The 21,512-nt window shown below is 36.9% G+C and overlaps 1 protein-coding gene across 1 annotated transcript in view; it reads right to left on the reverse strand.

Moving 5' to 3' along the window:
• TACR3 (tachykinin receptor 3) overlaps positions 1-21,512 on the reverse strand; it is a 69,375-nt gene that overhangs the window by 1,442 nt on the left and 46,421 nt on the right. The window contains exon 4 of the mRNA XM_053666432.1: positions 666-862. Within this exon, the coding sequence (XP_053522407.1) occupies positions 666-862 (197 nt within the window). The remainder of the gene's footprint in view (positions 1-665; positions 863-21,512) is intronic.

Here is a 21,512-nt window from a genome sequence, read left to right on the forward strand (position 1 = left end):
CGGGAAACCACATTTGACCTTTTTTCCCCATCTCAAATTTAACTCTAAATATTCCTATTTTTAAAAAAAAAAAAAACTTCACTTTAAAAGTAGATTTTCCCTGACCACCTCATCTTCTTCACACCCCATTTCCACAGGGCTGCATACTCTTTTGTTCACTGATCTCATTATGCAGGAAGGCAGATAGGAATTCCCCTCGCCTTTATTGTTACTTCCATCACACTTACAGCAACAACTGTTTAGATTATTTACAAATCATCCTTTTCAGTAGAGCTCATTCACATATGCCATCACCTGTGCATTTCTGTGAAGTATCTTTATTTCTCTGAGGACCTGCGCACATTGTCAACTCACCTCCTGCAGTCCTGAGGGCATTCCTTTCTCTTTGGCAAATAAAATTATGAAAGGTTTGGAAGGAGAATAGGGCCCATAAAAAACTGCCCAGTTAGAACCTCTAAGAACATTGTTTTGAGGATGTAATTGTTAAAGTGGGATCTTTTATAAAGTAGGGGAGAGTCTAGAAAACTACACAGCTCTGTGTAGTGAATTTCTCAATTTTCCCTTCCTTTTGCAGTTCAAATCTGTACCAAGAAGCTGGGGCAACATTATATGCTTCCAGTGAAGCCAGGAGTGACAAGAAATTTGGATTTGGTAATTTTTTTTACCTCTTATTCAGACAGCAGTAGATGATGGGGTTGTACATGGTAGAGCTCATTGCCAGCCAAAAGCTGGCCAGGTAGACCTGCTGGATGTACTTCCACCTGTTTAGCTGTTGATAGATGGCAGTGAGGATGAAGTAGATGTGATAGGGCAGCCAGCAGATGGCGAATGTTACCACAACAATTATCATCATTTTTACAACCTAGGAGAAAGGAAGAAAAAGTCTTAAATATATTATTGCAATAGCTGCAAATCATATTTGCCTGGCAGTAGAGTTAAATACATAGTGTGCCTGAGGAATAGTCAATATACTTTTAAAAATGGGGGGTAATGAAGGGCCAGATGCCTATGGTAGTAAGTCTCAAGAAAATGTACTTGTCACCGTAACGTCTTCACTTAGCCCGACTGAGTGGGTGGCGCTGCATTAAACTGCAACCAATTTATTTTAATATGTTTGTCTACTAAAATTGCTCACATTTCTTGGGGCAGATTCAAATTGTTAAAATGTTTAGAAAATCTCAAACAAAATAATTTTGAGCTTTACTTACGGTCAGCTCAAAGCACAAACCAGAGAGTCTTGACGTAAAAGGTCCGTGCAGCACCTTAGAACTATGAAAACACATTATTTATGGACTGGGCTTGTCACTGGACTGCAGGCTGGAGAGTCAAATGAAAGTTGACAAGGTTAAGGGTCATAAGAGACATGATTCTAGAAATAGAAGAGCATGAAATGGCACGATGTAGAAGGTGAAACTCTCCCAAGGGCCTCATAACTGTGCTATCCAGGTGACCGGTGCTGAGCTGATGGAAACTGGCCACTAGAGCTGAAAACTCCCATCACTAGCTGTCAGAATGTCTTCATTGGGTGAACCATGTAAAGGCTTTTGATTTTCTCCGGACTCTTTGAATTGCATTTTTTCTAAAGAACTGTGTTCAGATCCTGCATTTGAACTCTCTTATTTCCTGTTCATATGTTTGTGTCATGCAAGTAAGAGGCATATTTTGCTACCATTTACATTTATACAATGCTTCACGTATTTCACATTAATTAGTTTTTAATTGCACTTTAGGAAACTGAGGCAAAGATCAAAAGTTCTGACCACTGAAACAAAGATTTGATTCATGAAACGAAGTTAGACACTTTAAGCCTCAGGCTCTAAATATCTAGAAAACAATACAGAGAACAACAGTGAATATAGGACCAATTCTTTATCTCGAATGAGTTTACAATATAATAAAAAATGAAACTAGAGCATCTTCTTACACCACAAACCAGAATTAATTAATAATGGATTAAAGACTTAAATATTAGACCTGAAATCATAAAAATCCTAGAAAAAAAACTTAGGCACTAAAATCTTGAAGGTTTGCTTGTAGTAATATTTTTACTTATATATTTCCTAAGGCAAGGGAGACAAAATATCAAATGAAAAAGTCTTTTTATGGCAAAGGAAAACATCACCAAAATACAAAGACAACCCACGGAATGGGAGAACATATTTCTCAATACATATAAAAATTTAATATCCAAAATTTATGAAGAACTTATAAAACTCAACACCAAAAAAACAAACAATCCAATTAAAAATGGGCAAAGGACCTGAATAAATACTTCTCCAAAGAGGACATACAGATGGCCAATAGACATATGAAAAGATGCTCAATGTCACTAATCATAGAAATGTAAAGTAAAACCACAGTGAGGTATCACCTCACACCTGTCAGAATGGCTATCATTGATAAATCAACAAACAACAAGTGTTGGTGAAGATGTGGAGAAAAGGGGAACCCTTTTGCACTATTGGTGGGAACGCAGACTTGTGTATCCACTCTGGAAATAACTATGGAGATAACTCAAAAATTAAAAATAGATCTGCCTTTGACCCAATGATCCAACTTCTGGGAATTTATCCAAAGATACCCAAAACACTAATTTGAAGGAGCATAAGCACCCCTATGTTCATTGCATTGTTATTTACAATCACTAAGATATGGAAGCAGCCCAAGTGTCCATCAGTAGATGAGTGGATAAAACAACCACGGGACATTTACACAATAGAGTACTACTGGGCGGTATAAAAGAATAAGATTTTACCCTTTGCTATAGTATGGATGGACCTGGAAAAGATTACGCTAAGTGAAATAAGCCAGTCAGAGAAACACAAATACCAAATGATTTCAGTCCTATGTAGAATCTAATGAACAAACTAAACTTAACCAGCAAAATGGAGACCCACTAATAGTTAGAGAGCAGGATGACAGCTGTGAGGTGGAGTTTAGTGGGTTGAGGGATCAAGCAAAAAGTTAAAAGGACTCATGGACACAGACAACAGTGTAGTGATTGAAGAGGGGAGCAGGACTGAAGAAGGCTAAATGGCAATGAAAATAATACAATAAAAAAGAAAAAAGGAAAAAGACTAAAATGCACTAAAGTGTGCTAAATGTAAACATGTAAATAAAATTGAAAATAATATTTAGGAGAACCTACTAGTTTATTATAATCAAGAATGACTCAATACATATTAACTGTAGGCTCAGCAGATAATAGGCAGTGAAATAATTTTTATTGACATTTCCCTTCTTAATACGTGAACGCTATTCTATTCCTTGAACACAGTAGGCAAATTCCTGTACACAACTATTTCCCCTGGCTCCTCCCTCTAGAACACTCTTACCCCAGTATGCCCACTGGCCAACATGCTCATCTTCTTCAAGCCTTTGCACAGTTTTCAGTTTCCGTGTGAATCCCATTATGACCAAGGCATTTGAGATTGCAATCTGTCCTTCCAGCACTCCCCCAAATGCTTAGCTTGATCTTTTCTTTATTTGTTAGGTTTACCCTTTGCCTTGTGCCCCCTATGTGAGAGTATAAAAGGACAAGAATTTTCTGCTGTTTATTTTTACTGATGTATTTTAGGCCTATAGACTGGACTTCATGCATAAGGGTGCTCAAAATTTCTTTAAGTATATAAAGGGAATACAAAAAGAAAGATAGGAAAAGACATATAGCCGGTTAAGTGATGTCCAAGATTTTACTCCATCATATTAATTACTGGCCTCATTTGTCCTCCAAATTTAAAATAGGGATGCATATATAAAATGAGTCTGAGGTTTATTGCTATTTTCCTTTTCTTAGACAAACAAATTCAGTTAAAGAGTATGAGGACTTGAACAACAATAAAAAAAGAGTATGCGTGCACGAACAATATAACTGGTATATTATTTTAGGCTCATGAAAGCATAAGCTTTAAATTTTATTCTGAAATTGCCCTTGTTAAGGACAAGAAAAAATATATCTATGACAATGGGAATGGTGCAGGCTACTATCTTAAATACGGTATCAGCAAATGAATATGAAAGGTTATTTGAATGTTTTTATACAAATGACCACAAACTCCCTATATATGAACTCATTTTTGAACAATAGCTGAAGAGCTACAAAGGCTATTGAACTCTTTTAAAGTAACTTCCAACGATCGATGTGGAAGTCCAGAACATGGAGAAATTAAAGTGCATGTGCAGAATTTCCTTATGGAGGTATCAGATAGCTTACTGCTCACACATATATGGTCTTAAGGACCTTGTTGCAAAACATTTATTAACTTATTAGAATACTTTCTTTAAAAAAATCTAAAATACCCTGAGCAAAATGATGTTTTATAGTGAAACAGTTGCTATATTTTATTTACTTATTTCTATAAAATATATTTAAACTTTAGGCCTCTGCTCATAAAATCTTGTGGAGTGTTTTTAGATATCAAACTCAGGACCCCACGTTTGCAGGTAAACTCTTGGGGAATGAAATTAGCTTGCTTTGTGAAGTGCTGAAATCATACATTGAAGTTGTAATCCTGTCCCTCATAACATGTTACTGAAAAGAGCACATTGAAACAACCTTGAGCAATAGGAAATGAGCAAACGCTATGAGCAGTTCCCCCGTGCGGGTCACGGCTGGACAATGGCACCAGCACAGGGCTATAAAAATTACTAAGCAGGAAAGTTGGTAGACTTCCTGAAACTCCTGAGATGTTTAGGCAAGACAAGAGACTGTGACAGACATGATTCAAATCTGTCACTATGTCTTGACACATGTTATTGTAACAATATAAAAATTGGTTGACAGTGACAGATCATTACTGGAATTAGTGGTCACATTGTAAGATATAAAAATGTTGAATCACTATGTTGTATACCTGAAATTAATATAACTAATATAATATTGAATACCAACTATACTTAAATAAAAAATCCTTATAAGCCAAATGAAAAAAGGCATATTTTAGAAAAAAGTTTAATCGACAAATCCCAGACTCCGGCATTTATTATTCGCTTACTAGGCTTTTCTTGGAAAGAAGAATTTTCAAAAAATTCACATAGAAACCTTTGAATGAGAGGAGACAGAGAAGATAAAGCTAATTTCTCTTGGCACTGAGATAGTAGCTAATGGTTTAATTAAGATGCTGAGTAAGTGGTAGATATAAAACCTTACTTTTCTGGGGGCTAATCAGGGACTTCAGAAGGTTGTGCTTTCATTTTGAGCAAACAGAGGAAATGATAAAGAGTGGTGTTGCCAGGTTGGTGAATTACCTGCAAAAATCCTTTTTTGTAACTTCAGATTTCTCTTTTTAGAGTTCATATCTGGTATACTTTCGGTGCCTTTCATAGTCTCAGATATAGTAAAATAAAGTAAACTTTTGGGACTTTTTAAAAATCTAATTAGATGCAAATTATTTTATCAAAGATATATAATAAAACAGACCAACATTTTTCCAATTTTTTAGCCCTTATTATATAAAAGCCCTTATTATATAAAATGTTAAAGGGACTTGCCTAAAAAAAAGAAGATAAAAAAGATGAACAGTGAAAGGACAGCAAACTCACAGTTAGTAACAACCACACCTAAGAGGACAGCTAGATCAGGAGCAGAAACAGAAATAAAGATCACATGGAAGGTTAGCAACAGGGGAGTGGGAGAAGGAGAAGGTACAGAAAATAAGTAGCATAAATGGTAGGCAGAAAATAGATAGTGGGAGGGCAAGCTTAGTATGGGAAATATAGAATCTAAAGAACTTGAGACACGTGGTCATAAGCTAAAGGGGGGAATGGTGGGGGAGGGGGTGTGCAGGGTGGAGGGGAATGAAGGGGGGAATAGAACAACTGTAATGGCATAATCAATAAAATATATTTTAAAAGTTCACTCAAAACAGAAAATATATATATATAATATAAAATTTATCATTTTAATCATTTTAAGCATACTGGTCAGTGATATTAAATAATTTGTATTGTGTGACCGTCACTACTACCATCCATCTCCATAACTTTTTACCCATGAAATAACAACTCCTCATTCCTTCCTCTCTGTTGCTGCTTGACTTTTAAATAACAAGTGTTCCAAATGTTTTGTAAAGATTGATTGGGTATTCATGAAACTGAATGACCTATCCAGGTTTGGAGGCAATGGACTTTATTTTCCATGGTAACATGGACATTGCAGCCATCCATTGCATTTGGCACAAGAACTTACTAGAAGTGATACAGGGTGCAGACAGGGGGGCCCCCCAAAAAGATTTAGAAAAGTGTCCAGAATTCAAAGTGTATAGGAATATTGGAGAGACATATAAGATGTCCTCACCCCCCCCCCCCCCCAGGGGGGAAGAAAGAATGGAGCCAGGCCATTGAGAGCTGTTTTGCATAGCAACAGTTTTGGAGCTAACCTCCGGAGGAATGGTTATTTAACATATCTATAACCTTTAACTGGTTTCATAGATATGTTAAATAGCAGTGGCCAAGTTTGGAGCCAGGCAGATGGGAGAAGGTAGTAGCTGGGACTCAAGATGGGATCTATGAGCTGCTCTCCTGAGGGAGAAGGGCTTGGACTCAGGAGGATGTAACTGAAGAGCTGCTCTCCTGAGTGAGTGGACTGGGACTCAGGAGGATGTAACTAAAGTCTGGACTCCTGAGAGAGAAGGAGTAGCAGGGACTCAAGATGGAACTGGGAGGTCTCAAGATGGAACTAGGAGCTGCCCTCCTGAGTGGCAGGGACTCAAGATAGGAACTAAGGGCTGCTCTCCGGAGAGAGAAGGGCTTGGACTCAGAATGTAACTAGGGGCTGCGCTCCTGAGTGAGAAGGCCTGTGTGAGAGCTTGGAAAAGACTGGCTCCAGTACATGAAGGGTCCCCGCTTGGCCAGATGGAGAGAGAGAGCCACGCGGTTTCAGCAGAGTGAGGACCCCCTGTTGGTGGGGTGAAAGAGGGAGCCACGTGGTTTTGGCGGAGTGTGGACCCCCTCTTTCCCAGGTGAAAGGGAAAAACCACACAGCTTTGCCAGAATGGAGATCCCTGCAGCCAGGTGAAGAAGACAGCCACATGCTTTTGGTGGAGTGCGGACTCCTGCAGCTTTGGTAGAAGAGGCCCACGCGGCTTTGGGGTGCCCCCTTTGGCCGCGGGGCCTGAAAAGCAACAGAGACTTTGACTGGAACTGGGTACAAAGGACTCTTGCCAGTGGACTATGAGAGGGTACCACAGTACTTTGGATTAACTCGAGATCCTGCACGGTGACACAGCTGACGGTGCCAGCGGCCTGCAACACAGACGTGTGCTCTTTTCCTGATTTACGGTACCCGGAGTTGGGACAGAGGGAGAAGGGAGCGCTGTGTGGGTGTAGGTGTACAACCTAAAGGACTTTGATATTTTAGTGGTGGCATTAGGCCTGAATAGCATTAAATAAACATTTTGTTTCCTTTTCACAAATCTCTGGCATTAAGAGATGTGTTTCCAATTGGCGGCGGACAGAAGGGCCCAGTAGATTTTAGTATTTTGGGTTTTGGGAGGGGCCCCTGTTGTACAGCAGTTTTGGGCATCCCTAGGTGGGCCAAATATTGTATTGCCCCTCCCTCCCACCTCCTCTTGTTCGGTAACAGAAGGAGCAATAAGGGAGGTGGGACAAGTGATGTAGCACTCACAGTAATATAGCTTGCTTTTCATAGTTAAGGATCCACTTTAATCAAATAGGCAGGATTAAAGTTCATGTTATCAGTTAGTGAGAAGAAGCTTCAGGCACCATTTGTTCATGTATCCAAAGGAAAAATGCACCCTTTAATCTTTGTATTCTGTCCAGGTTAGCCTGGAATGCCTGCAGCTGTTCTTATCTGCCACACTAAATTAGTGCAGAATTGATGATCCAGAGTTTTGTGTTCTAAAAGAAGAAAAATCAGTCTAGGAAACAAAATGAAATATTGTCAAAACAGAAAATATCTAGGAATCATAGTCTTTAGGGCAGAATTTATTCTTTTTAAATGTCAGAATTGAAAATAGTCAACCGTGTCTGACAAGAAACTTCTGGCATTGATTAGAACATCCTCAGAGTGCAGGTTTGGAAGAAGCATCCCACTGACCATATATGCCCTATCATTTTGCTATGTTCTTTGTCAGCCAAAATATTCTCATGGACTGTTATATTTTTTAAGTCAAAATAATAGGCCTGCTTATTTTAACTGCATACTAGCAAATTAAAATATTTTTAAGAATAAGATATTAAAAAAACTTTAATGAAAAGCATCAAAATCTAAAGTGCCACTTACTTCCTGGGCTATGTTGGTTGGGATTTTGCTCCTTCATTTCAGACTGCTTAAAAGTTTCATTTCCAGTGAGAAAATAAGAACTAAGTAGTAACACTTATAAAAAAAAGTGCACAATGTTCCAGCAGATGAATTGCATTTTGCCAGTAACTTCAGAATTGGGGAGCATAAAGGCACACTGTGTTAGTGTCACCCAAGAAATTTGTTGCCAAGTCCAGGACGTGCATCTAATTAACATCAGCACAGAGCAATAGCTGTAAGTTACTACATCAAGCCAGATGACGAGGGTTTCTGTGTGTGCAGGTGTGCATGTGGTATTGTTTGGGCTCTACATTAACCATGTGCTGTTTTTAAGTAATTTCATTGTTTCATTGCAGACTTCTGTTTTCAGAGCATTGTAGAATTTTAGATTTACAATACTCTGACGCCAAATAAAGGAATACAGCCACTGAAAGCGAGACAAGATGAAATAGAAAAGAAGTACATTAGGGCAAAGAGAATAAAAACGAGGATTATGGTTAGAGATAAAAACTTAGTGAGGCTTATGGCTTATTCTGAACAGAACTGTGTCCCCTCAAAATTCTTTTTTTAAAAGTTTGCAAGGCTTATTTATTTATTTGTTTTCTTGCTTTATTGGGATATAATTGGCATGTAACATTATATAAACTTAAAGTGTACAATATGATGATATTGTACATTTTGTGAAGTGATTATCACAGTAGGGTTACTTAACAGGCACTTCAATCAGCTCACCTAATTACTGGGTTAGTCAAAAAGTTTTAGTTTTTTTCTGTAAAATAAAAGGCACATTTTTCATTTTCACCAATAATTTTATTGATTTGGATATTTTGAGTATGTCAGCTATCTCCTGTGTGGTACAATGTTGATTGTTCTCAGTTAACATCTCAATTTGAGTGGTCTATTTGACCACAGAGCATTGTGCAGTGAGAAATCTCCATCACAAAACTTGGCAAACAACTTTGTACATGTTTGATCAGTCATAGCACCTTCTCCATACACTACACAATTGGGGTTTTTTTTTTGCATTTCAGTTGCATTTTTAATTTTCTTGAACTAATAAAGTATAATATGCAGAAAATGTGTATTTATTGCATCTTCTTCATTAAAATAGCTACGCAAAAATTCACCAAGTTTGATATTTTTAAGTGCACACTGATATGACTGCTGTCACAATGCAATCTAACAAAATAGTTTCAAATGAAGTTAAAGATAACTAAGTGCTGCCAGAGCCATTTTATGGAAAACAAACAAACTACTTTTTGGTTAACACAATACATATTTATATGGTGACTACCCCCTTGGTGACTTTCAAGGATATAATAAATATTGTTAACTATAGCCATCATGCTATACATTAGATCTCCAGAATGTATTCATCTTGTAACTGGACTGTTGGAGGGTCTGCAGACGAGGTCCCCACTGGCTTGTTGGTTGGCTTCCAGAAGGAGTCCATGACAGGTTAGTAGGAGTTGAGTTCCTTTGATATGTGTTGTTCAGAGCCCTGCCTGGTGTTCTCCCAGTTGTTCACCAGCCCTTAACCGTGCAGCCCAGGTCCCAGTGCTCTGGCTGGAGAAGGGGAGAACTGGCACTCTGGTGGTGCCCCATGCAGCTGGGAAAGCCAGGCAGGCACCTGCTCCCTTGCTTTTACTGGCCCCCTGGGAAAGTCTTGGCACTGAGTTGTATTGTCCTGGGGGAGAGGTTGCCTAGGTAAAGCCAAGCTCTTCCTTTACTGCCTTCAGTGTATTCAGTTTCAATGTTTTTGCTCCAGTGGTGTTCTGGGGCTTCTTTGATGAACTCCCAGAATTCCACACAGGCTCTCTGATATGTGGATGATTAGCTAAACCAGTGTTTTCCAGGGGCTCCTGGGCCATGGCCTAGAGGGGCTGGGACTCATTCACATACCACTCCAGGGTCTGCAGCTGGGCTGAGGTCTGTATATTTATTACCTGACTCCCAGTAAAGCAGACTCCTCCCACATCCCCTGACGTGGTTCAGGTGACAGAATCAAAACCAAAGGGGGCTGTAGTCAAGTCCTCAGTTCCACTGTGTGGACCTGTTTCTCAGTCTATAACCAGGATGACCTTTGCAGAGTCAGCCTCCTGGTGTGGGCCTGTCTTCTCAGAATGAGTCTCCTCATTCTTGGCCTGCACCATGGTTCCACAGTCTCCTACCCAGATCCCTTAGCTCCCACAAAGGCACTTCTGTCTGTGGATGACGCCAAACTGTTACTGAGTGAAGAGGTGAAGGGAAACATCTTATTTATCATCTTGCTGATGTCACACCCAAATTAATAAGTTGAAGCCCTAATGCCCAGTCCCTCCACATGTGGCTGTATTTGGACATGGGGTCTTGAACAAGGTAGTAATTAAGTTGAAATTGGGACATTAGGGTGGAACCAAAACCAGTATGAATGGTGTTCTTAGAAGAATAGATCATCAGGAGACAGACAGACATGTGAAGACAGAGGATTGCTCACACCTAAACATCCACCAGAGAGGCCTTAGAAGAAATCAACCCCGACAACACCTAAACTCAGACATCTAGCCTCTAATATTGTGAGAAAATACATCTCTGTTGTTTAAACCACCAGTCTATGGCACTGTGTTATGACAGTCAGAGAAGGCTAATACAGTGTTTGAAATACTAATGATATAGTATATGGCAGCATTCCAGCAAGGTGGGGGACAAAATACTATACAAAGTCCCAGTGAAAATGGGCTTTCTGGAGAGGTATAGATTGCCTGTAGGACTGCTTCAGGGATGTAAGCAATAGACCGAGATCTCTATTTTCATAGTCTAGCCTCTCTTAGGTTGCATATGGTCTTCTTCACAAGCACTTTTTCCCCTTATAACTCCTTTGTAACAGAAATAATAACACACACAGAGAAATCTTCCTTGAGTGAGGTGATAGATGCTTCACGGTTGTTACAAAACTCAAAAATCCAATCTATTCTGTCACTTGAGCTTAGACTGAAGAATAGTCCCTTCAATTAAGGCAAAAGTTTAGGGGAAGAGAATTAAATAAGAAGCAACCAGATAACAACTTTTATGGTTTACAAAAACACCAGAAGTAGATTTATTTATCAGCATTTTAGGTATTCAAATAATCAAGACCAGTTTTAACAAAAGTATTTTGAAAGAAACTGCCACATATAAATAGTGGGACTAAGTCAGGTTTTTGACTTCCATTATATTAGAATGGAAGGAATATCAAAATATGGTTTTAAAAAATGCAGTCTTTAAAGGTATGCATTTTAATAATTAACACAGAAATGTAATGAAAGCATACTATTCACAACATATGGATAAAATATGTAAAAGACCACTCATAAAGGACTACAGGAAGGTAATGTGGCAATGCAAATGGAGTTTGAAAATTTTTGACAATGTCCTGCCCTTACTATGAAGATAGTCTGGGTTGTTACATTGGAACTGAACAGTAGGGAGACCATTCCTGACTCAGCATTTCAAATTTCTCTAGCAAATTCAGGAAGGTAGAGCAATCTTTTAAAAATCCTCACTCTGTGTTCTACTTAAGGATTTTCTAATCCTGCCTTTCACACTTCTATTATCTTATCTCTTCTCCACTATCTTTCCGAGGCTAGTTTCTGCACAGCCAGCTGCCTTGCTCAGGGCCGCAGAGTGCTGCACTCTGTGCTCAGCCAGGGGGTCTCAGAGCTCACGCAGAGAGTCATCAACGTGACGCTGCAGGTTACAGCGTCCTTGGAGAAAGGCAAAGCCAGTGGAAACTTTTGAAGGCAACATTGATTAATAAGTCAGTGCAGTTGTGTGTCCACTTTTGGTTTGAGTAAAAGGCTTATTGCTGTTTATATTCATTACAAAACCTTATGAACATATATATGAACTTATGTAACCATGACAAAACTTTGATCATAACATTTCTCCATTTTTATGAATGAGAGACTTAACACCAAAAAGATACAGTGATTTCTCAAAATCCCAAAGGCAAGTTCAGAGCTAGAATTACTGGATATTCTAATTATCCATTAGCCAGGGTTCATTTTACATACATTCTGTTTCTCAAGATCCTTAGAAAAAACCCTTGCTTCCTTTCTCATTTAGCATGCTAAGGTGATACTTAAGCAAAGGGTAGTAAAAGAATCTTATTCCACCAAGGAATAGCCTGTTTGACTTTTATGTGAGTCATTTTCCTTAAATGAGAAGTTGAGTGAGAGGAGAAGTTAGAATGTTGGAGTGGGCTATAAACTTGAAGTCAGAATGTGGCTTATCTAATGCTGGCTGTGTGAATATGAACAGATTAATCTGCACTGAAACCGTAAAATAGAGGCTCAGTGGTTCAAATATTTTATGTGTCATCTACTATCACATTCTTCATTTATGTAGAGTACATTTTCAAACAAATGGAAAAGAGGTATAAATCCTTGACAATCTCAAATTTCATTATACCTCGAAGCCACAAAGCAGGTCTGCTTGAAAAATTACTGTGTTTTAGTCCCAACTAAATAGTTACATGTTAGTTACAAGTTAAGATCTTTTGACAGTCACAGAGTAGAGAGAGTCAGGAGGGTTTTTGCATCAATTACCTAACTGGGGAAGAAAGAGTAACTGAGGAAGCAGATGCATTCAACTGCCAGCCTAATTGACAGCTTGGCAGAGCACCATCTAATCCTTCTCTGTCACGGCAGTTGCAAGAAGAGATGTGCTATCTTGAGAGTGTGCCGGAGCTAGGCTGTCATCATTTGCCAGACCAACAGAGTTCATCTCTTGCTATGTGTTGACATAACACATCCTTTTTAAAACACAGTGTTATTAATATAGTGTGGGCTGAAATGTTGAACCAGCCAGAGCCTGCAGTTGGCTTTTTATCTTGTTGGTGTTCATATTTTAACTACTTTTTGAAACAGCATAAATATAAAATATTTAAGATGACTATTTTCTATACAAAATCTAGTAGAAATAAGATAAGCCATCCCAGACAAGAAAAAGCTACAAGAGTTCATCACCACTAAACTGGTATTACAAAAATTTTAAAGGGACTTCTTTAAGAAGGGGCAAAAAGATAATAAATATGAATAATAAAATGGCAATAATTACATATCTATCAGTAATCACTTTAAATGTAAATGAATTAATGCTCCAACCAAAAGACAGGGTGGCTGAAAGGATAAGAAAGTAAGACCCATACATATGCTGTCTACAAGAGACCTACTCATATTGAAAGACCAACACAGACTGAAAGTAAAGGATAGTAAATAATTTTTTATGCAAATAGAAACCCCCCAAAAAGATGGGGTAGCAATACTTATATTATACAAAATATACTTTGCTATAACAAGAGACAAAGTTTATTTTATAATAAAAAGATACATCCTTCAAAAGGATGTAACCTTCGTAAAACATTTACAAACCAAACATAGGAGCACCTAAATATACGAAGCAAATATTGCTGGACATAAAGGAAGAGACTGACAGTATTTTAGTAATTGTAGGGTAGTTTAACTTCACATTAACATCAACAGATTGATCATCCCTACAGAAAATCGATGCAGAAATGGTGGCCTTAAATGACATATTATATCATATATATTTAATTGATATTTTTATAGCGTTTCACCTCCAAGTAACAAAATATACATTCTTTTGAAGTGCACATGGAACATTTTCTATGATAGACCACATGTTAGGCCACAAAACATATTTCAACAAATTTAAGAAGATTGAAATCATATAAAACATCTTCTCTGATTGAAATAGTATGAGACTAGAAATCAACTATAGAAAAAAACTGAAAAACACACCCACACATGGAGGCTAAATAACATGCTAATAAACAAAGAATGGGTTATCAAAGAGATTAAGGAAGAAATTAAAAACATACATTAAGACAAATAAAAATGAAATCACAACAACCTAAAATCTATGGAACACAGTAAAAGCATTTGTAAGAGGGAAATTCATAGCGATGCAGGCCTACCTGAGGAAACAAGAAAAATCTCAAATATAACCTTACACACAAAGAAACTAGAAAAAGAACAACAAACAAAGCCCAAAATAAGAAGAAAGAAGGAAATGAAAAAGATAAGAGTGAAAATAAAGAGTTCAAAGAAAGAATACAAATGATCAATGAAACCAAGAGCAAGTTCTTTAAAAAGACAAAATTGACAAAACTTTAATCAGACTCATCCAAAAAAAATGAGTCCAATTACTGTATTTTTAGGACTATAAGCCACACTCCCTCCCCAAATTTGGGAGGAAAATACAGTGCTAATCTTGCTCCTGCCTCCTGTGACCCCGCTCCACCACCATCCCCCACTACCAGCGAGCCAGGTAAGCTACATTAGGACTAGAAGATGCACCCTCTTTCCTCCCAAGTTGGGGGAAGTGTGTCTTATAGTCTGAAAAATAAGGTTAATAAAAAGATGAGTCTAACTACATAAAATCAGTCATAAAAGAGAAGTAACAACTGACACCAAAGAAATACAAGGAATAATAAGAAAATACTACAAACAATTATATGCCAACAAATTGGACAATCTGGAAGAAATGAATACATTTCTAGAAACACACAGTCTTCCAAGACTGAGTCAAAAGGGAACAGAAAATCTGAACAGACTGATAACTACTAACAGAATTGAATCAGCAATTTAAAAAATACTGCCAATAAACAAAGTTTTTAGACCAGGTGGCTTAACAGGTGAATTTTACTAAACATTCAAAGAATTAACACCTATTCTTTCAAACTATTCCAAAAAGCTCAAGAGGAGGAAAGATTCTCAAGCTCACTTTACAAGGCCAGCCATTACCCTGATGGCAAAACTAGACAAAGACATTATGAAATAAGAAAAGTATAGGCTAATATCCCTGAAACATAGACTCAATAAAATATTAGCAAATTAAATTCAGCAATACATTAAAAATATCATATAAAATAATCAAGTAGAATTTATTCTTGGGATGCAAATTTGGTGTAATATCTACAAATCAATTAATATGATATACCACATAAACAAAATAAAGGAAAAATTATATGGTTATGCTTAATCATACAATTAGATGCACAAAAGGCATTTGACAAAATCCAGCACCCATTTATTACAAAAAATATCAGCAGAGTGGGAATAGAGGAAATATATCTTAATATGATGAAGGCCATATATGACAAAACCACTGTTACCATTACACTCAACGGGGAAAAGCATTTTTCTTAAGATTAGGAAGGCAACGATGTTTACTGTTTTTATTCAGCATAATAGTATAAGTCCTACCCACAGCAATCAGACAAGAAAAAAAAATAAAAGGCATTCAAACTGGAAAGGAAGAAGTAAAACTATTATTATTTGTAGATGACATGATACTATATATAAATAACCCTAAAGAGTCCACCCAAAAGTATTAGAACTGATAAGTAAATTCAGTAAAATAGCAGGACATTAAATTAATACTAGAAATCAGTTGTATTTTTATATGCCAATAATGAAAGGTCAGAAAGAGAAATTAAGTAGAGAATCCCATTTACAATTTTATTAAAAAACATACCTAGCAATAAATTGAACCAAGGAGGTAAGAGACCTATACTTGGAAAACTATAACATATTGAAAAAAGAAATTGAGGAAGATACAAATAAATGGAAGCATATACTGAGCTTATGGATAGGAAGAATTAACATTGTTAAAATGTTCATAGTGCCTAAAGAAGTCTATAGAATCAATGAAATCCCTATCAAAATAACAAAGGCACTTTTCGGAGAACTAGAACAAATGATCCAAAAATTTATACGGAATCACAAAAGACCCCAAATGGCACAGCAACCTTCAGAAAGAAAAACAAAGTTGGAGGTATCACACTGCCTGGCAGTAAACTACAGTGAAAAACTACATTAATAAAACAGTAGGGCACTGGCATAAAATCAGACACATAGATCAATGGAACAGGATACAGAGTCTAGAAATAAACCCACACCTATACGGTCAATGAATCTACGACAAGGAGCCAAGACTACAGAATGGGGTAAAGGCAGTTTCTTCAATAAATAGTGTTGAAAAAACAGGATAAATACATTGTAAAAACAATGAAACAAGACTACTTCTTACACAAAAACAATCTCAAAATGGATTAAAGACTCAAATGAAAAACTCAAAATTTTAAAACTTCTAGATGAAAACATGGGCAGTAAATTCTTCGACATTGCTATTAGTATTATTTTTAAAATAATACCTCCTTGGGCATCCAACAAAAAAGTTTTTGCACAACAAAGACTATCGGCAAAATGAAGACACAACCTACTAAATGAGAGACGGTATTTTCCAATGGTACATTTCAATAATGTGGTATACATTAACCACATTAATGGTACATTTCATAAGTGGTTCATTCAGTATTTATGAAGAACTCATATAACTTATCACCAAAAATCAAACAATTTAATTAAAAATGGGCAGAGGACCTAAACAGGCATTTCTCCAAAGTGGCCTATAGATGAGTAATAAGGTGCTCAATGTTACTAGTCACCAGAGAAATGCAAATTAAAACCACAGTAAAATATGAAGTCACACTTGTCTGAATAGCTATCATCAGTAAATCAACAAACAAGTATTGGTGAGGATGTGGAGAAAAGGGAACACTCCTGCACCTTTGGTGGGATTGCAAATTAGTGTAGTCACTATGGAAAATGGTATGTAGAGTCCTCAAAAAGCTAGAAATGGAACTACCATATGGTCTAGTAATGTAATGTCTTGGTATGTGTTGGTCAGAAAACTCATTTGCTTTTTTTCCATAAAATGGCTCTAGTAGCACTTTGTTTTCTTTAACTTTATTTGAAACAATTTGGTTAGATTGTTTTGTGACAGCTGTCATATCAGCATGCATTTATTAAAAAAACATATCAAAACTGGTGAATTTTTGTGTAGCCATTTTAATGTTGAAGATGGGAGAAAATAAGAAAAATTTTCAGCATATTATGCTTTATTATTTCAAGAAAGGTAAAAACACAACGGAAATGCAAAAAAGGGTTTATGCAGTGTATGGAGAAGGTGCTGTGACTGATGTTATGTGTCAAAAGTGGTTTGTGAAGTTTCATGCTGGAGATTTCTCTCTGGAAGATGCTCATGGTCGGGCAGACCAGTTGAAGTTGATAGTAATCAAACTGAGACATTAATTGAGAACAATCAATGTTCTATCTCACGGGAGATAACTGATATACTCAAAATATCCAAATCAGTAGTTATTGGTGAAAATGAAAAATGTCTTTTATTTTATGAAAAAAAAAGGACTTTTTTGGCTAACCCAATACTTTTCTGAAGAAATTCAAACACTAATTTGAAAATATATCTGCATTTCTATTCTCATCACAGTATTATTTATTTATTTATTTTTAAAATTTTTATTTAGTTATTTTTCAAGTACAGTTTTTTGTCTATTTCTCCCATCCCAGCCAACCCCTCCCCCATGAACCCCATCTCCCTCCCATTTCCACCCCCCCTAGTTATTGTCCCTGTGTCCTCCATACTTGTTCCTCTAAATCCCTCCCATTTTCATCACAGTATTATTTACAATACGCAAGATATGGAAGCAACCTAAGTGTGTAATAGATGATTGGATAAAGAAGAGGCAGTACATATATGCAACAGAATATTACTTAGCTGTAAAAAAAACCTTACTGTTTGCAACAATATGGATGGGCCTAGAGGATATTATACTAAGTAAAATTAGCCATACATAGAAAGACAAATACCATGTATTTCACTTATATGTACAAAAGGCTGATTCTGGAAGTAAATGTAAATAAAATATTTTCTTTTATAATAAAGTCTTGGTTATTCAAGTGGATGAAGTTATATCTCTAATCTAGACCTCTCCTCCAGACCTCATGATTCTTAGATGTTTTACATATTTATTTGCATTTTGATATATTTCTTCACTTCCCACAGTGACATCTTTTTCAACAATGGAGTTTTAAAATTTAAAAATCATTTATTTAGTCCCATGATATTCATGCCATAATTAAGTTAGCTGGGCTTTTGCGTTTAGTGCACAAATTTTAGCTTATTCTAGATTCTCTGCTTCTTTGTCTTGTTCCTAGCAGCTGATTTCCCTTAGATTTGTTTTTATTTTTTTCTAATTCCAGACTCTGTTCATCTTTGCAATTATAGATGAACTGAAAGTGTTCTTTTCAGTCCTGCAAAACTGCACATCTTAAAGCAAGTACAGTCTCTACTATTGGCTAGTTTTGTGTCCTTGGAAGAGGGCAGAGATGGGAATGCTCACAGTTTTAGGAATAATGAGATGAGTAAAATACTGTGTCTTTCCTGGATTGTAGCACTTTCTGGGCTTCACAAACCCCTCTGAGCTCTGCCTGCTATTCTATTACAGCTGCTGTTTTACTCCAGAGAATTAGCCAAGTGGCAGCTGAGAAGGCAAAACTTCAAAAGAACCCCTTGAGGCCATCATTGTCCCCCAGATAGGTAATTACTGTGAATATCTCAAAGATATCTTGCAATGTCATGTTTAAAACAAGCTCCTTGCCTTGTTCACCCCCCTACCCCAAAGCTGTTCTTTCCATGAAAAAACACCTCAGAGTGGCACCACCCATCTGATACCTGAAGATAGCATCCTTAGAAGTCATGCATGTTTCTCTGCATCTCCTCATTTTCATTGCCCCCCTGCAATACCTATGCAAATCCTGTTGGCCAAGTCATCAAAATATGTCTTAAGTCATTATCATGGCTTGTCATCTTTAAGTTATAACCTCTAAAAAACATCATTATCTTTCTCCTAGACCATTGTAATAACCACCTAATTGGACCTTGCTTCTAAACAGTAGTTAGAGTGACTTTCTGGAATAAAACCAAATTTTTCTGTTGCCCAAAACTTCTGCTGTATTTTGCTCCTCCTGCCCTATTCTCCAGCCTCATCCATTACACACTCCATTTGGTTCTCTTTCTTCCAGCACACTTGTTTCTGATCCTTCAACACATCAACCACTTTTCTGTTACAAGCATTGCTTATGTGATCTTTCCTGCCTTGGTAATTTTTTCCAGCTCTTTGTTTCCTTACTTGTTCTCACTGATAAAAGCTCTCAGCTAGAGCCCTGGCTGGTGTAGCTCAGTGGATTGAGCATGGGCCTGTGAACCAGAGGACCATGAGTTCAATTCCTAGTTTGGGCACATGCCTGGGTTGTGGGCCAGGTCCCAGATTCGGGGCATGCAAGAGGCAGCCACACATTGATGTTTCTCTTCTCTCTCTAAAAATAAATAAATAAAATCTTTTTTTCACAACAAGCTCAGTAGAATGGCATGTTCTCCAACAGGTACTTCATACCACTCGGTTTAAAGGTGATCCTCATTGCACTTATTCTTTTTGTACACTATTTCCTTCAGCATTCTTAGCACAATTGGTCCTTATTTTGTTCATCCATAGGGTCTTTATGCCCTGTTTCAATGCAAATTCTATGGGGGCCTTGGATATTTCAGTTTTGTTTACCTTGCATCTCTGGAGTTTAGAAGAATACACACAGCCCCTGATGGTCCTCCTTTGAATAAATGAATAAGTAAATACCTGAATGGTATAGTAATGGGTAATTAGAAATGGAAAGATTGACATTCCCCTACATGGCACGGGGCTATGATATCTTGGAAAAAATATACCTTCAATCTCATACAGGTTACTGAAATAACATTATCAAGTTTCTCTTCATATTCTCTCTATATTGCAGAGCTAATTAATAATAAGTGGATAATTTTGTACTAAGTGATATGGTTTATAATGTTGGTCATATTTTTAACAGTCATAGGTAGTAATAATTATAATAGTCTTCACATAGGTAAAGTGTGGTGTTGTGATAGGTGAGTGGATAAAGAGGTATGGAATCTAGTTACAACTTTGCTAGCAAATTATCTGTGAAATCCTGTATAATTATCTAATTTCTTTAAGTCTCAGCTTTCTCATCTGTAAAATGAGACAAATCTCATAGCATTATGAGACTAATGAGACTAATGACACTATTAGTCTCATAGCATTATGAAACTATGAGATGCTATGAGACTAACCTCACAGCATCTTTATGATTAAAAATTATTTAAAATAATGCCTTAAACATCTGAGAAAAACTTTCAAAATTACAATAGTGTTTTAATAGCTAAAAACAATAATAAATGTCTTAGACTGCTATAACAACATATACTGTGGTGGCTTAAATCATAGACATTTATTTTCTCACAGTTCTGGAGGTTGGAAGTCCTAGATCAGGGTGTCAATAAGGTTGGTTTCTGATGAGGTGTCACCTCCTGGTTTGTAGGTGGCCACTACCTTGCTGTGTGCCCACATGACCTCTTCTTTGTACCCTCCTGGAGAGGAGCGAGTGGGCTTTCTGGTGTCTCTGTTGTCCTGTTGGATCAGGGCCCCATTCTTATGACATAATTTAACCTTCACTATTTCTGTGTAGGCCCTCTCTTCAAATATAATCATATGAGAGGTTAGAGCTTCAACACATGAATTTTGGGGTGACATAAATCAGTTCTTCACAATAATAAATGTAAGATACAATATCAAATTCACATTTATTAATCTGTTTAGTTCTATTATTTTCTAGACATTACTTTTGAATTATTATCTATTGATATTTTCAAGAAAATAAATGCATTTCTTTTGATATTAATTTTAATATATGTATATGCTAATATACCATAATTCATTATTTGACCATGGGAAAATGATCTCCAAATTTAGAGAAACATAAAACACACAACTTAATTAGAGAGTTGCTGAGAAGAATTCTTTCTATGATGTTTTAAAGTAGAGGTTTTACGAACTTGGTTCTGTTTAGTGTTGAAGCAAAGCATTTAACTGGCCTATCACGTGACTGACCCCTGTGTGTGTAGGCCCAGGACTTCATGGAATAGTACAAACAAGCCTTGAGGTCTTCACTGCACAACAGTGCACTGCACTGTTAGGAGCACTGGACTCCAAGACTTTAATTTAAATCTAGTCCCTGTTTGTAAATAGCTATGTAACCTTGAGAAAATTGCTTAATCTTTCTGCATATCAATCATCTTATTAGTAACGAAGTGACAAGAATGCTCATCATGCAGAGGATTGTGGGTATTAAACGGGAACGCGAATGCCAGGCTCATGAACACTCAGGACATGCTGATATAGTCTCTTTTCCTTCATTCCCAAGATCTGATTAACTTATAAGCATATTTTAAGTTATTGGCACCATGACCCAAAGTGATTACAAATACACCTTTGTAAAAGCAAAGGGAGACTATGGTG

The sequence above is a fragment of the Artibeus jamaicensis genome, unplaced genomic scaffold (assembly GCF_021234435.1).
Source record: "Artibeus jamaicensis isolate MK-2021 breed Jamaican fruit bat unplaced genomic scaffold, CSHL_Jam_final contig_452, whole genome shotgun sequence".
Lineage (NCBI taxonomy): Eukaryota > Metazoa > Chordata > Mammalia > Chiroptera > Phyllostomidae > Artibeus > Artibeus jamaicensis.